The 16,837-nt window shown below is 44.0% G+C and overlaps 1 protein-coding gene across 1 annotated transcript; it reads left to right on the forward strand.

Annotated features, from left to right (window-relative positions):
• The first annotated feature begins 45 nt into the window (after nt 1-45).
• Nucleotides 46-15,354, forward strand: LOC122900548 (conserved oligomeric Golgi complex subunit 2-like). The gene is made up of 5 exons (XM_044239305.1): nt 46-433; nt 2,765-2,873; nt 3,670-3,849; nt 5,495-5,622; nt 14,742-15,354. The coding sequence occupies exons 2-5, from the start codon at nt 2,847-2,849 to the stop codon at nt 14,785-14,787; spliced, it is 381 nt and encodes a 126-aa protein (XP_044095240.1). The 5' UTR covers nt 46-433; nt 2,765-2,846; the 3' UTR covers nt 14,788-15,354.
• Nucleotides 15,355-16,837: the final 1,483 nt, after the last annotated feature.

Below are 16,837 nucleotides of genomic sequence, written 5' to 3' on the forward strand. Positions count from 1 at the left end.
AAAAAAAAATAGGAAAGAAATGCCCATAGAAAGATTCAGAATGGGGAAAAGAAGAAATAAGAGTATAGAATATGAGAAAGCAAAGTCTAGGGTTTTTTTTTTTTTTCTCTATAAACTTGCAATAGAATATGGCAGTATGCTTATTCTAGAACTAAGATTTGCATTCTTGAGAATTCTGTGTTTCATAGAAATATTCAAAATATAGCATGCCCTATATATTTGAAGTTAACTTTTGGTCTTATATTTTCCTGCATTTAGCATGGGAAATAAAGATGATTAAGAGTAAAGATGGTGACTTTTTTTGTTTGCTTAATTTTTATTTTTATAGATGTGTGTGTTGAGGCTTATACAAGTTATTTGATCAGTTGAAAAGATTGAAAAAAATCTTAAATTCACAAAGTTCTAAAGAAACCTCTGCACTAGAAGCAAGCAGGTAAGCATTTTTTTTTAACTAAGTAGCACATAAATTAATACTTCACATCCAGTCTAATTAGGCGAGGACGGCTTAGTTAGAATTTATTTCTGAACAAGAAAATCCAGGTTTGTGGCTAGAATGTAGCTCCAGGAGAGTGGAGTGCATGAAATGGTGAAATCTATAACACGTTCCTATAAACCCTTTGGTTATAGACCACAGTTCCAACACATCATTATGCTTGCAGTGGAAAAGTATATTTGGAATCCCCTTCCCTGAGGACTAGCAAAGTCCTGTTGATTTTTAAGGCATACCTACCATTCATCTTGGTTTTTCCCATCTCATTTTTTTCCCTAGACATGCCCAGAGTATTACCATTGATGTATTTTGCACCAGCATTATATTATTATGAAACAGTATAGGGCACATCCAGTTGAAATTTACAAACAGGAAAGAAAAAGCTTATGAAATAGGAAAAAGATGATGGCTCTCTTTGTTATACTGTGATTGTCTTGTTCCCTTCCTGGTGTGCATTTTCAATCAGCCAGGGTAGATGAGTGACTCAGAAAATGAGTAGTTAGGTCCTGTCAGCACCGTGAGACGCACAGTTGGTGCAGTGGGAGGAGCCCGGGCTGGTCCTGCACATACCAGCTGGGCTGCCTGCATCAAGGTTGCCTGGTGCCTTGCGTGCTCTGTTGTGTGAGGCTAACAGTCCCTCCCCCTGCAGGCGGAGTTAGGTTTCTAAATTTTAGGAATTAAGGTTTTAGATTTGGAAGGAACTTGAGAGACCATATGCTCCACATGTCTCATGATGGAGATTAAGAACGGACACATCCCAAAGGAAACGATTCTCTGGTCCTAGGTCTCTGCCCCCTTTCACATCAAGGCATTTAACTAAGTGGTCAGCCCCCACTGTGCTTGTGTCTCTAGCCCGTTGCACTTGTGCTTCTGCCCCCATTCGTCCACACTTAGCAGACACTTGATGAGTGGCCCTTCTGCGGCCCGTGTGTCTCCAGCGGCTCCGCTTTGCTGCGGCCCTCAGCAGCACCTGCAGCCCCTCCGGCCACTTCCACGTTCGGCCCCTGGGGAGCTGGCCCTCTAGTGTTCTTCCCGGCTTTGCCATTGCCGCTGTGCTCCTCGGATAGAAACACCTCAGTGAGCTCTGTGTCTACAATCCTGTCCCTTTGCAACGCTGTCCTTGATAAACAGACATTGTGCGCTTTCTTGCTCAGAATTACCTTGGAGGACTTTTTTTCTCCAGAAGAGCAGCTCTGAGCTCTGGAGTCAGGAAAGCCAGAGCAGCGTTGGCGCACGGTAAATCCATCATGCTTGCCAAGCCCAGAAACACCAATATAAGGATAAATAGGAAATGCGCACGGGATCAGTCAGTAGAGGTTGGGATTAGGCTTCAGCGTTGGTCGTGCTGAGTGCTTGCCTTCCCTCCACACCAGTTCTGATGCTCCGGGACTGGGCACACCGTGGCGGGTCTCCAGACATTTTGGGTTTCCTTACAGTGTGTTTCCTCACTACCTGACTGCCCATCCTCAGATGTGGGATGCCTCATAGAGCCCAGCAGGGGCTTCGGGGCCTTTGTTGAGTTTTTTTCTTTTTCTTTCTTTCACTGTTCGGCTTCCTTTTGAATGGGGTTGACGCTTTCTAATGTGGGGGGCAAGAGGGAAGTGTATCCAGCCCACTTGATGGCAGATGCACTGTGAGTGATTTCTCACCAGCTCCCGGAGCACCGAGCTTGCTCTTTCTGCCGTTGGGTAAATGTAAACTTGGAGTCAGCTGCTCTGAGGGATTTCCCAGGTTGCTGCTAGGCGGTCAGTTTTAGCTGATTGAGGAGACAGTAGTAGTTCGTATTGGGGAGGTACTGGGGAGGGAGAATGAGGCAGGCGGAGAAGAAGAGGGGGATTCGGGTATGAACGGTAGGACAGGGCAAGAGAGAGGAGGGGGTTAGAGAATGGGAGAAGAAGGTCACGAATGGGAGAGCCCGAGGAACGTGGTGGAAACCCGCAGTTGTACCCACACTGACCTAAAATAGCTCCATCCCCTTGCCTGGGCCCTGTGGCCTGGGCCAGGCTGCATCGGTGGCTTCTATGACCTCCCCGCTCCTCACCCCCTGCACCTGGGGCCTGCTGCACAGACAGTTTGTCCTGAAAATTGATGGCGTGCAGGTGCAGGTGCCTGAGCGTTGTAAGGCATGGGGGGCGGTGGGGGTGGCAGGTTGTGGCTGGGAACACACTGTGAAGAAAGAGCACAGGGGGCGCCAAAGTCGGCATTGCTGACCAGGTGATGTGGTCGCTCCAAAATTAACTTTGGGAATTACACTTCTCTAATTGTCTCTACTAGCCCTCTCTGGACTAGACAGATTTTGGAGAGAATTGCCACAGAATTTAACCAGTTACAGTTTCATGCTGTTCAGAGCAAAGGCATGCCTCTTCTGGACAAAGTAAGACCAGTAAGTGTTGGTTTCAATTTTCAATGTGCTGTTTGCAAATTTCCTGGATGATTTTGGTTTGACCTAGCATTGCCCCCTGATAATTGCTACTCTACAGGATTTTGAAGCTAGCTTTGAATTTTTTTTTTCAGTGTCTCTTGCTTGGGACCCTGCTTCCATTATGTCACACTAGATAGATTTTGTGTAGAGACATGAGTGTAGTCTCCAAACTATGCAAGTAAAATTAATTCTGAATTTCATGTAACTTTACACATCATATGATGTAGTCATAGTTCATTTATCCAAAGCCCTTGACTGGGTTTAAATGCACGTTTGTCAGATTTACTCCGTAGCTTAAGAGGCAGTTAAATTTTTGTCGTTCAGTAATTGTCTAAACTTCGCTTTGATGAAGCCGACTTACTTTCAAAGAAATCATAGGGAGGGGACGCCTCAGTGGCTCAGTCGGTTAAGCCACTGCCTCTGGCTTAGGTCATGATCCCAGGGTCCTGGGATCGAGTCCCACCTTGGGTTCCTTGCTTGGCAGGAAGCCTGCTTCTCTTTCTGCCTGTGCCTCCTTGTGTGCTTGTGCTCTCTCTCTCTCGACAAATAAATAAATAAAAATCTTTAAAAAAAAAAAGAAAGAAAGAAAGCAATCACGGGGAGAAGAGATTCATTGTTATTCTCTAGGAAATGTTGGGATTTTAATCTTACATATATTCTGGTAGAATTAGATATGTATATAAATTATACACATATATTTGAGTTTTTAGAAACTGTTGTGCCTGGACCTTCTTTCCTGGTCTCTCTGTTCTTGCAGCGTATAGCCAGCATTACGGCCATGCTGCAGCAGTCCCTGGGAGGCCTGCTGCTAGAAGGGCTTCAGACTTCCAATGTGGACATCATATGGCACTGCCTCCGGACCTACGCTACAATTGACAAGACACGGGACGCACAGGCGTTAGTCAGTCAAGTACTGGTGAAACCGTACATGGATGAGGTTTGTGCCCCCATGCACCTCATTCCGCAAACACAGAGCATCTACTCTGGCTTCGATTCTTGACTGGGTGTGAGAGAGCTCAGGGCTCTTCCTTGAAGATGCTCCTAGTTCCTGCTCTTCTGGTTGTAAGAAAAGGTTGGTCCCGCTTGGTGCCCATCAGCATGGCAGGAATCAGGCATGCGCTCTGGTCTCTTCCAGTGATGCCATAAGCTCAGGGATCATCTTAATTTAGTAGGGGTGAGGGACTTGCCTAGGAAGAAGGTACGGATCAGAACATTTTCAGGTCAATTTCCATTTCCGTAAGTTATACGTTAATGAAGTTGCCGAAAAGCGTGACCCCACCAAGGCGCCCATGCCCACTGGAGGAGCTGGAAGACAGCTCTGTGCGCAGGGAAAGTCCGTGAGGGGAGGCGTCTTCACAGAATGGATGTGGCCTAAGTCCTGAAGACCATGGGGGAGTTTGCCAGGCTAGGAAGGTGGGAGGGAGGGAATATTCAAAGATAAAGGGCTTTTATGGGTGAGTTAGCGGGGTAGTACCTTAAGTCCGGAACTTGGTTACCCAGTGTTCTTGACCTATGAGGATACAGTTAAATACAGGGAGTCAGTGTATCCTGTCTCTGAGCGGCCGGAGTATGGGCTGCACCGTGTGAGGCCGCCAGCAATCAGCAGCTTCCCACTTAGAGAGTGTCGGTTTCATCTAGTTCAGGCTGACAGAGGTCATGAAGCCAAGTCTCAGCGTTTGAGGGCTTTCTTCCAGTCACCTGCCAGTGCGAGTGTTCTTTCTGTCCGGTAAGTATAAAGCTACCCACCATGACTTCAGGATGAAAGGCTTCCAGTATCCCATTGATAGAAGTGAAATTGAAGGATTATTTTCAGTAATCTTCTCAGCTTCATTAGGACTACTAAAAGTAAATGATCTGTCAGTTCTTTGTATGTATCCTATTATAGTTCATAGCTCTCTCTGTGGGGGTGAAAAAGATCACGTTATTCTTTGTCACTAAATGAAAATATTTTAGTTATTTAATTTATGCCCTTTTCATTGAACTGAATCTAATATGCTAAGTTAGGGAAGTACTTTACGTTTTCGTGTCATTAAATGAACTGTGGCCACGTTTGTATTTTAAGTTTGTATGCTTGTCATTCACCTCCTGCAACTCAGCCTCACCAAAAAAAATAAAATACTAAAGCAAAATAAGATGTGTTTTCTTCCATCACTTTCCATCTCAGCCCTTTCCCTGTTCTGGAGACGGCAGAGGATAAGGCCAGAGTGAAGATGGTACAGAGCTGTTGTCTGGAGATACAGTATTTCACTTTTAAGCTCAGAAGGGAAGCAGATGAGTGTGTGTGATGTTTTAGCTTCAGGCCAGTCTCTGTCCCCCAGCCTCTGTGTTCCCCAGGGTTGGAGCAGTATTTCCAAATCCCGGGACCTAGATTTTCGTGCCGCTGTTACTTACCTCCTGTTTAGAAAGCATACTGAGTGGGGAGGAGGAAGGACGAAGTGCATTTTTAAGGTTTACTTGATTCTTTTCTCTGTAGTGTATAGTTCATACTTCTCTTTTAGGTGCTTTAAAAACAAACAAATAAATAAATAAATAAATAAATAAATAAATAAATAAATAAAATAAAACGCTCTTCCTTCTGCTAGGTGATTGTAGAGCAGATCGTTGAGTCTCATCCGGACGGCCTGAAGATCATGTATGCTAATAAGCTCCTGGAGTTCGTTCCTCACCACTGCCGCCTTCTTCGAGAGGTCACAGGAGGAGCCATCTCAAGGTGCCGTAAACTGCTGTGCATGCGGTCTAGCTCAGTTTAGTGACCACCTGTCACCTCCTCATGTGCCGCTTATCCCTGGCTGTCCTGTCTGACCCAGGAACGTGTGCTTTTCCCTATTTGTTACCAGTGCTGTGAGGCAGGTGTCGCTTGCCTGGGTTTACAGGGAAGGGAATGAAGAGTGGGGACGAATCTCAATGGAGACATTTGTGTGACTCCAGAGCCTCTGCTTTTCTCTTGTCTATATTCTCCTTAACCAGGTTCAAAATCAAAATTGGTTTCCTTCCATTATTGTGATGTCATCATCAGTCTAGAAATACCAATTCAGTTTAATTCAACACGTTTTATACTGATGGCAATTAAAGTCATGTTCGGTTTTCCCTCCCTCTCTTATTTCATTTCCATGGCTTTCCATTTCTGTTTCATGAATATCCCATTACCTTCCACCATCTCCGTCATCCCAGTCCAGACCTTTGTCGCCTTTTGTTCGAGGGTAGCGGGCTCTTCCCCACCTGGTCTCCCAGCTCCACCTGTCCCTCTTCATTGCAGCCCTCGGCTGTCCCACCTGCCCAGAGCTCTGCAACCTTCCTGAGTCGCTCATAGCTTCTCATCGCCCACAGAGGAGCATCCAGTCTTCTGGCGCAACCTGTGACCCTTGGTGCTTGAGTCCTAGTGGTTCTCCGCTGTAGAACTTTCTACTGTGGAACTTTCCCCCATACCACTATGGTTCCTGGCCAGACAGGAGTGCTTGACCTTCCCTAACACACCTGGTACAGAAGATCCCTGACTTCACATTGGTTCAGTTTATGGTTTTTTGACTTTTTATAATAGTGCAGAAGTGATATGCATTTAGTTTGGATCTTTTCCCGGGCTGGCGATCTACAGTAGGGACCTCTTTTGTAATGCTGGGCAGGGGCAGCGAGCACAGCCCCCAGGCAAACCACGTGATCACGAGGGTCAGCAACCAACACACTTGAACCTTCCTGTTCTGGCTTTCAGTGCAGTGTACAGTAAATTACATGAGATACCAGACACTTTATTGTGAAATAGGCTTTGTGTTAGAGGATTTTGCCCAACTGTGCAATACTGTAAGTGTTCTCAACACATTTAAGGTTGGTGGGGCTAAGCTCTGATGTTCAGTCGCTTAGGTGTTTTCCATGCATTTTCAACTAAAGAGATTTCCAGCTGAACAATGGGTTTATTAGGAGCCAAGGCCGTCATAAGCCACGGAACATCTGTCTGTATTGTGTGCCTCTATGTTTTCCTTTATTCTTTCCTGACTGCCTCATATCCCTTTGTCTTTCTGTTGATCTGTCACTCCACATGAAGCTCCAGTCAAATACAACTTCTTTTTTTTTTTTTTAAGGTTATTTATTTATTTACTTATTAGAGAAAGCATAAGCAGAGGGGGAGGCAAAGAGTGAAGCAGGCTCCCCACTGAGTGGGGAGCCTGATGTGGGACTCCATCCCAGGACCCTGAGATCATGACCTCAGCCAAAGGCAGAGGCTTAACGCACTGAGCCACCCAAGCACCCCCAGCCTATGATTATTTCAAGAAAAAGTCCTATTTGTGAATTCTTCATCTAGTGAAGATGAATTAAAATCAGAAAGTCAACTCTGCCACCTTTAAAAACCCAGGAACAGAAAAAAATTCCACGAGCAGGTATAACCCTATCCACAATAAATCACTTTCAATCCAGCCCTGAAAACTAATACAGAGTAGGAAGAAAGCATTACAGAAAAATTTTGTTTTCATTAATCAAGCTGGAAAATAATGGGCCTTACACGAATGCCCTTTAGGAAGACAGTTCTTATAGTTTTATGTTGATGGAAACTAACATTACATTCGAAATGCATGTTAAAACCATGACTGTAGACTAACTACCACTTTCAGTCATCAGAAGATGAAAAATGGTCAAGAGTCACCCACACTGAATCCTGGTTCCTCCTGGAAAATGTGTTCCTAAATATTTCCCCCCTGAACTACTGTGCTCTTTCTGTATCTTACACAGCAGACACTGCGATGCACAAACACATCCAGAAGGCCTTTGAGGGCTGACAGCCTGCTGGAACAAGAGGAACTCACCCAGGTTTCTGCCTTTCTGCCGGGCCCAGAAAGTTCTGGGTAACCCAGGTGACGTGTCATGAGAATACAAGTGTTCCTCACACCGTACGTATCATCTCCTCAGGGTAGACACCAAAATCCATGTTCGTATATGAAAATCCGAGATGCGTACAGAAATCAAGAGTGATTCTGTCATTTGAAAGAAAAACACACTGTTGCGCTGCCACATGCCTCGTTTCTCCTTGAGTGACTGCAGGAAGTAGCGATTGCAGTTAGAAATCTCAGAAAGAAAAATTAGAGTAAGGGCAACACCTGAAGTTTACTCCTGAAAATACTTGGAGAACGACTGTGACCAATAAACCAGGGCTTAGTTCATGAGACTATCAATGAGCTTATACCATCCCATGTCCTGGTCAAACCCTCATGTCTGGGAGATGGAGGGACGTCTTCATCTTCCAGAGCTACTATTAGGGAAAAAGGTGGAGACAATACTGACAGAAGTCCCTGCTTCAGCAGGAGAGCCAAAAACACCTTGCCCCTCCATAATCCCAAATGAAAATAAACATCTCAGGGTGCCTGGGTGGCTCAGTGGGTTAAGCTTCTGCCTTTGGCTTGGGTCATCTCAGGCTCTTGGGATCGAGCCCCACGTCGGGCTCTCTGCTCAGCGGGGAGCCCACTTCCCTCCTTCTCTGTCTGCCTGCCTCTCTGCCTGCTTATGATCTCTGTCTGTCAAATAAATAAAATAAATAAAATCTTTAAAAAAGAAAAAAAGAAAAGAAAAGAAACATCTCATTTTATTAGTGTGCAGCAGTGACTATGCAGGACAAATTATTATTATTATATTATTATTAGATGATATATTATTATTATTATTCTTGTACTATATTGTTAACCTTTTAAATTCGGACACCTAAAATTTTTAATAAAATATGAAGGCCTTTTTTTTTTTTAAGATTTTATTTATTTGAAAGAGATCACAAGTAGGCAGAGAGGCAGGCAGAGAGAGGGGGAAGTAGGCTCCCCACTGAACAGAGAACCCGATGCGGGGCTTGATCCCAGGACCCTGGGATCATGACCTGGGCTGAAGGCAAGAGGATTTAGCCCACTGAGCCACCCAGGCACCCCATGAAGGCTTTTTTTAAAGAACAAAAACTTCAGACTATATCTTTATCTTAGAAGTTCCCACTACAACTGGCTTCTGTCTTGGCCAACATTTAGCCATTCATATAAAGTCCGTATTTAGTGCTTCATGTGTATGCATGTGTAAAATAAGAGGACAGTCATAAGTCTTTAAGATTGTGTATAATAACAGTGGAATAAGGATTCTTGATACACAAGGTCTCGTTCTGGGGAAAACAGCTGGAGAACAGTATGCAGTTTTCAAATGACGGAGGGGAAATACGCATTCGGTTATGAGAAAGGGAAGGAGAACAAGACCAAATATTGATAAAAGGGAAAACAGCTTTTTCTGCCATCTTTCTGTGCCGCAGTAACAGTGTGAACAGATGCCCTCAAGAACATTAACAAGGCTGAAAGGGAGAGGCGAAGGCCAGGTTCTTAGGAGGCCCTGCACCAAAGTCATCATCCCGTTTCCTCACTGTGATGACGAAGCATGAGTACATTGGCAAATTTGAAATTATTGATGACCACAGAGCTGGGAAAACTGTGAACCTCATGGTCAAGTTAAACAAGTGTGGCATGACCAGCCCTAGACTTGTATAACTGAAAGATCTAGAAAAGTAGCAGAATATTTCCATCCCCTCAGTTTGGTTTCACTGCATGGAAAAATTCTTCTGGCATCATGCACCATGACGAAGGAAGAATCCAGGCAGGAGGGAAAATCCTGGGATTCCTTTTCCCTAGAAATATAATATACATGGCACGTGAAATGCCTCAATGGGGGAAAAAAAAGGAAAATAAATTACAGTCAACTGATGTTTGACAAGGGTGCCAAACAATTCAATGGGGGTAAGAACAGTATTTTACTCCCAAGCAGCCACATGCAAATAATGAAACAGGAGTCCTGCCTCACACCATACAGAGAAAATAACCCAAAATGCATCAAAGACATAAATGTAAGCATTAAAATGATAAAGTTGGGATGCCTGGGTAGCTCAGTTGGTTGGATGGCTGCCTTCTGCTCAGGTCATGATCCCAGAGTTCCTGGATCGAGTCCTGTATCAGGCTCCCAGCTCCACGGGGAGTCTGCTTCTCCCTCTGACCTTCTCCTCGCTCATGCTCTCTCTCATTGTCTCTTTCTCAAATAAATAAATAAAATCTTTTAAAAATAAAAATTAAAATAAAATAAAATGATAAAGTTTTCAGAAGAAAACACAAAGGTAAATGTTAGTGGTCTTGAATCTAACAACGGCTCCTCAGCCATAACACCAAAGTATAAGCAATTTAAAAAAAATAATAAACAAATAAATGGGACTCAACCAAAATGTCCCAGTTTTGTGTGTCCAAGGACCCCATTTACAAAGTCAAAAGACAAGTCACTAAATGGGAGAAAATATTTGCAGGTCATATATAAGGAACATACATTCAGACTGTGTGAAGAATTCTTACAACTCAAATAAAAAGACAACCCAGTTAAGAAATGAGCAAAGAACTTGAATACACATTTCTCCAATATTCAAATTGTATACATTAATATATAAATGTATATATAAATATGTTACATTATATTTATATAAACATATTTATGTAAATATATATTTACATTCTTAAATATGTATTTAAATATAAATAAAATGTGAAATATATAATATATATTTAAAAATACATATAAGGTATATATAAAATATATGGGACAATAAGCACATGAAAATATGCTCAACATCACTAATCATTTGGGAAATGCAAATCAAAACCATGGTGAGATACCACCTCCCACCCACGTGGATGGCTACTATCAAAAAACCCAAAAGCAGGTGTTGGCAGGATGTGAAGAGCTGGAACCTGTAAATTGCTGGTGGGCTTGGAAAATATCGCAGCCACATTAGAAACGGTTTAGTAGCTCCTCAAAATGCTGAACACAGAGTTGCCATATGACACACCAATATCACTCCTGTGTATAGAGCCAAGAAAAAAAACTATGCCCACACAAAAACTTGTGCATGAAGGTTTAGGGTTTATTCGTAATAGCAAAAAGGTGAGAACAACCCAGATGTTCATCAACTGATGAACAGATGAATAAAATGTGATCCAGTCAGCCAGTGGAATATTATTCAGCCTTGAAAAGGAATAGAATTTTGATATGTGCAACGACACAGAGGAGTCTTGAAAACATTCTGCTGATTGAGAGAAGTCCGTCACAGAAGACCACATATTGCATAATTTGATTTATCTGGAATTTCCAGAATAGCTAAATCTACGGAGACCGAAAGTAGATTAGCGGTTGCCTAAGACTGGTGGTGATGGCTAAAGTTTTCTTTTGCGGATGATGAAAATGTTCAAGTAGTTCAGTATAGTATAGTTAACTATACTGAAAGCCATTAAATTGTCCACATTAGATGGTGAGTGGTATGGCCTGTGAATTATATCTCAATTAAGCTGTCATCGAAAAATGCAAAGAACTTCTACATTTATCAAGTAGAAAAAGAATGAACTTGATTAAAAACATCAAAAATGGGGAAAATAAAAACAAAATAAGATGGGAGGAATAAAATCATGACTGTTTATCATTACTTTAAATGTGTACAGACTGACTTCTATTAAATCAAAGCGCCTATCGGGGTGTTACAGATCCACGCTGTTCAAGAAACATACTTAAAATGGCAAAAGGGATTGAGAACGTACCAGGTGAGGCGATACCATGCAAAAGAGAAAGCCCGGAATGGCAAAATTCATCGCAGACAAGTTGGGTCTAAAGTTATAGGTACTAAGATGAAGAGGGACATTTTTAAAGGTAGAGTTTGGAAAGAAGATGTAAAAGATATAAGCAGGTATACATCTAACAACATAATACCTAAAGACTCTAAAAATGCAAGAACAAGGTAAAATTTTAGCTTTTCAAATGGGAGTATCTACTAGAAGGAGGGAAAAACAAGGACACACAGAAAGTAGACATCCTTATTTCCGTCGGAAAACATCTCTTTCTTACACCTAAGAAAAGCCATATTTGTAAAGATTAATTGCATACTAGGCAACAAAGGAAACCTTTACAAGCCTTCCAAATTAAAGATTTAAAGAACAGTTCTTTGATCACAATCCAGCAGAATCAGAATTAGATAATCTGGTAACAAAAAATTGAAACTAAATACAAGTTAAGAAATACAGTCTTCAAAGAAGAAATCGTAAGAGGACTGAAGAAAATCTTGAAAGCAATGGAAAGGAGACTATTTCATACCAAAACTTACAGAAGACACCAGAAGTTATACTCTAAGGAGACTTTAGTGTCAAATGTCTTCAATTTCAAACATTTTTTTGAATAAAAGAAACTGTACTCATTTAAACCCATCAGAAAAGGGCAGCTCAATAAATCAAAAGAAAGGAAGTAATTATAATAAAGATAAATGTTTAAACTAATAAAAATATGAGGGGCAAATAAACTCAAAGTTGTTTCTATGAAAGACTAATGAAATAATATAAAAAAATACTTCACATGCCCTATTAAGGATAAGAGAGGGGGAAGATGGGGTGTGGGAGGACATGGGGAGAGAGGAAAAGGGAATGGGGAGAGGGGGGTTTCAGGGAGGAGGGGACAGAGAGAGAGAAAGAGTTGCAAAACAGATAAGGATTGGGAACAGAGATATAAAAGCAAATGCATAATATAAAAGAATCACTAAACTGTAAGGCACTTTATACTAATCAATTTGATAACCTAGAAGAAATTATGATTTCCTAGGAAAACAAAATCATCAAAATGATTCAAGAATGGAAAATTCAGAAGATGAGTTCCAAGACCAGACAGGTTTGCAGCTGGATAACCGTCATTCTACTGTTAAATGGCAACAGGCAATTAAACAATAATAAGCCAATTCACTTTATGAAGCTGAGCACCATTTTAATACCAAACCTGAGAGGGAGGAGAGGGGAAGCTATTAACCAATCTGGCTTAGGACAGATTAGTTAAGAGAAACTGAACTAATGTTAGCAAATAACAGAAGTCAGGCATCTATCAAAGGACTATATTCTGAGACCAACTTGGATTCATTCCAGGAAAATAAAGGAAGCTCAAGACCAGAAAATCAATAAGATTTACCTCATCACTAAGTTAACTGTGAAAAAACTCTTAAGACCATAGCAATAAATGCATTTGATAAAAAATAAAGGCACCTGATAAAAGGTGAGCAGCCATTCTTTATAAAAATAAAGATAAAAAGAGAAGGACGTTATGCAGGAGGGATTATTAACCGGGAAGCACTAGATCAAGAGGTAGATAAAATGAGCCCATATTTGTTAAAGTGACAGAGCCCCATGCGTGCGTGGATACAGGCGAATGAGCTCATGGATGACCACCAGGCTGTCAACAGGGATTATAGGGACAAAGGCAGTGGTGAGGAGAGGAGAGTCTTAACAACAGGGAAGAAGGTAAAAGGAGGATTGCAGTTAGAAATTGTGCATGATACAAACACATGAAAATAAGACCGGATATTTTCCCGTGTATAGTTTTTAAACCCTGCACACAGTACTGGAACTACCAACCCTTGCTTTCAGCTCCGCAGCTTTCGCATGCTTTCCCAGTACCAGGATGCAGGGCAAGATCCTCCGTTGGTGACATCCTATGTCATTGTACTCCTAAAGGGACAGGTGAATCAGCGCAGGGGCTGCAGGTCGGAACTCAGGCATCGCTGCGCCCACCCCAGCTGCCTGCTCGCCCAGCCCCCACTCTGAAGTGGCGAGCACTTGGAGCTGTTAAGAAGCAGGGATCTGAGCAGTTCTGTGGTTTCCCCTTGAGCCATCTGCATCCATCATGTTTCCCACAGCTCTCCCCGAGTGTTGGTGCTGGCTCCCCCTGAATGTTCCCTCAGCTCCTTGCACACCCTTCTTAGGAGAGCACCTAGTACTCCACGTCACAGTGCTCTGTCGGTCACCTGCGTCCATTGATCCACTTTGTGCTGGTTGAGGGCCGGAGCCCCCTCCTGTTAACTTCTCAAGTCCGTTTCAAATGCAGCAGCACCTGGCACATAAGCACCCTGTCAGTACCTGCCAAATGAATGAAATGTACTCAAAACATAGTATGAAGTCTGCATTCTGAAACTCCTTTTTGGAGCCATTTGCTTTCGTTTTCCCAGGCAATTAAAAAAATTTCCAGCCTTGCTGCCAATAACCTGAAGGGGTGAAGGAATGCCGGCGTGCCCCATGGGACATGTCACTCTGGATGGTCCTTTGGCAGCAGGGACTTTGATAGCGCTCTTCCAAACCCAGCAAGATGGTGGAAGGGGTACGTGGCTGAGTGCCTCCTGGGTCTGACCCTGTGTGACGCCACCCGGTGCCTGCAGCTGCCCTCTGGAAGGTGTTGCTTTAGCGGCAGAGCCGGAGGGCACCAAGCATGTGTCTGTCTCCAAAGTCCTGGGCACACATCACAATGTCTTTCTGAGAAGCAGAATCAAGGACAGTTGCTCATCTTCATTCCTTCCCACCAAAGGTATCTCATACACCATCTTTGGAAGTTGGGGCCAGGGGGCGCCTGGGTGGCTCAGTCGGTTAGGCGTCTGCCTTCAGCTCAGGTCATGATCCCAGGGTCCTGGGATCGAGTCCCACACATCTGCCTCCCTGCTCAGCGGGGAGTCTGCTTCTCCTTCTCCCTCTGCCATTCCCCCCACTTGTGCTTTCTGGCTCTCTCTGTGTCAAATAAATGAATAAAATCGTTTTTAAAAGTTTGGGCCATACTCTTTAGCCATTCTACTTTCCCTGGGGTAATTTGCCACCTCCCTGAATTTACCTGCACCTTTCCCAAAATCTACTTATCTTCCAGCCTTCTTGACCATAATGAGTCTATAGATTTTCAATAGACAGTGTGAACTTACACTTGCTAATATTTGCATAACATGCACCTCTTTTGATCTCAAAGAAAAGCTTCACACCGCAATGGTCTCTAATCTCCAATTAGGTTCTGTTCCGGGATCCCACTGGAATTCTACGCACCTGTCCCCTAAGATGCCATAAAATGTGGTCCAGTTTCCCAGCCAGCCAAGGAAAGCACATGGGAAATCTTGCTGAAGTATGAGTAAGAGCCAATGAAAGAGAACATATTTATCTGCCTCAAATGCTGGGACCTGAGGAAAGCAAGTTTCATTACAGACAAATCAGGAAGGATGTGCAGATTGCTTTTTATGTCACTCTGGAGTGGAGGTCTGCTCACTCACAGAAGCTCAGAATCTTCACAAAGGACAATGCCCCCCACCCCCAAAGTCAGCTGGCGATTCTCAGAAAACTTTAATTGAAGGATTCTCCAACTTCACAAAATGCAGGAGGAACATCTACAAGCAAGACTGTCACCACTTTTAGACAATTACACTTATTTACATTTTTTCTTCCTAGAAAATGATCCTCTCTCCCAATCCATGATCTTCTTTTTGTAACAGTTTCCTAAAGAAGGAAACAGGTGTCCTCCCATTCCAGTTCCATTCAAAAGAATAAAATAAAAATCTTTAAAATTAAAAAAATTGTGATTTGTTGAGACAGAGCACATAAGCAGAGAGACAAGCAGACTCTCCCACTGAGCAGGAAGCCCGATTTGGGGCTCGATCCCAGGACCCTGAGACCATGACCTGAAGCGAAGGCAGATGCTTAACCAACTGAGGCACCCAGGAAGCCCCAAAATAATTCAATTTTTAATCACTTTGCCATAGACACTTTTGGGTGGCTTTGAAACACCAGAATCTCATTGACTTATCAGTGTCCTCTTCACCATCTCAGAAAAGGACTGGGTGCCTCTCAGAGGCCTCTCTCCCCTCCTGACTCAGGTCCCAGCCAAAGGTCCTTCACATTAGAGTATGAGGAACTGAGGGGCTGCTGGGAAGCGAGATGGGGTGTGGAAGCACCCTGGGGTGGGGTGGGGGGCTCCGGGGCCCTCCCACTCCCAACTTCAAAGACAGCGCCTGCTTTCCCCTGCCTCCTATAGATACCCTGGGTTTGCCCTCTTTAAGGTTCCTGGTTGCTGAAAAGGTCTGAAAATCTCCTAAGTAGCACAAAAGCCGTCATGTGCATTTTGGCCACACGGGACAGAGGGAGTTTAAAGGAAGAAAGATAAAGCTCCCCGGACTGAGCCAGCAGCTCTGGGCTTCCCCGCACATCTTTCCTGACCCTCAGAACCCTGGGAAGGAGCCCCTTGGTGCAAAGTCACAGGGTGAGCCCACGCACAGCCCAGGCCTCCTGCCCCAGGTCCTCTCCAGCCATAAACTCACCCCCTAGCCCCTTCCAAACCGTCTACAGCCTCAAACCACCGATGTGTGGTTCAGCACCCATCTCCAGAGCACCAGATGCACGTGGCTTCCCAGAACCCTTCCCTGGCCGCTCCCAAAATCACCATGGGAACGTCACTGCGAGGAGACAGGGAATCAATTTGTATCCTCTGGGTTGTCTTCCCTCATCACCCCTCAGGAGTCCCCACGCAGCAATGCCGCGTGGGCCTACTGCTCTGAATCCACTTCTCCCCAGGAATCTGCTTTTCTTAAGCGTCTGTGTCTGCAAACCTGGCTCCTCTAACACCCCCCACCAAACGTACCATGAACCAACTGGGGAAGGAGTTCATTTCTGGCTGACAAGCATTTAGTCCCCGAGAGCTGTGGCTGATGCGGGAGCAGCTTTTCTCCAAACGGTGATTTCGATACGACGTCCTTTTGCCTGCCGGCCCCCAACATCCCTGATGTGTGGCTCCAAGGGGCCTCTCCGCTGTCAGGCCTGAGTGGAGCCCACCCTTGGGTTCATTTTCCACCACCCTGAATCCAGGCAGCGGCCCCGTCTCACTACAAAGGGTGCTGAGAGACAAGGTGCCGCCACCAGGAAGAGAGGCAGCAGGTCAGACAGATCTGGAGAATGACACTGGCCTTCTAGGGCCCCTCGCAAGGGAAATACAATTAATTAGCAGATCTGACCAGATATACTGTGTTCCACATTCACGCTGTAAGGATGGGGTTTCCTCGACCCCTACCTAATCAAAGGAACTATTTCACCCAAGATCACTTGACCAATCGGTGACTCAGT

This window comes from Neovison vison, chromosome 2, assembly GCF_020171115.1.
Source record: "Neovison vison isolate M4711 chromosome 2, ASM_NN_V1, whole genome shotgun sequence".
NCBI classification, from domain to species: domain Eukaryota; kingdom Metazoa; phylum Chordata; class Mammalia; order Carnivora; family Mustelidae; genus Neogale; species Neogale vison.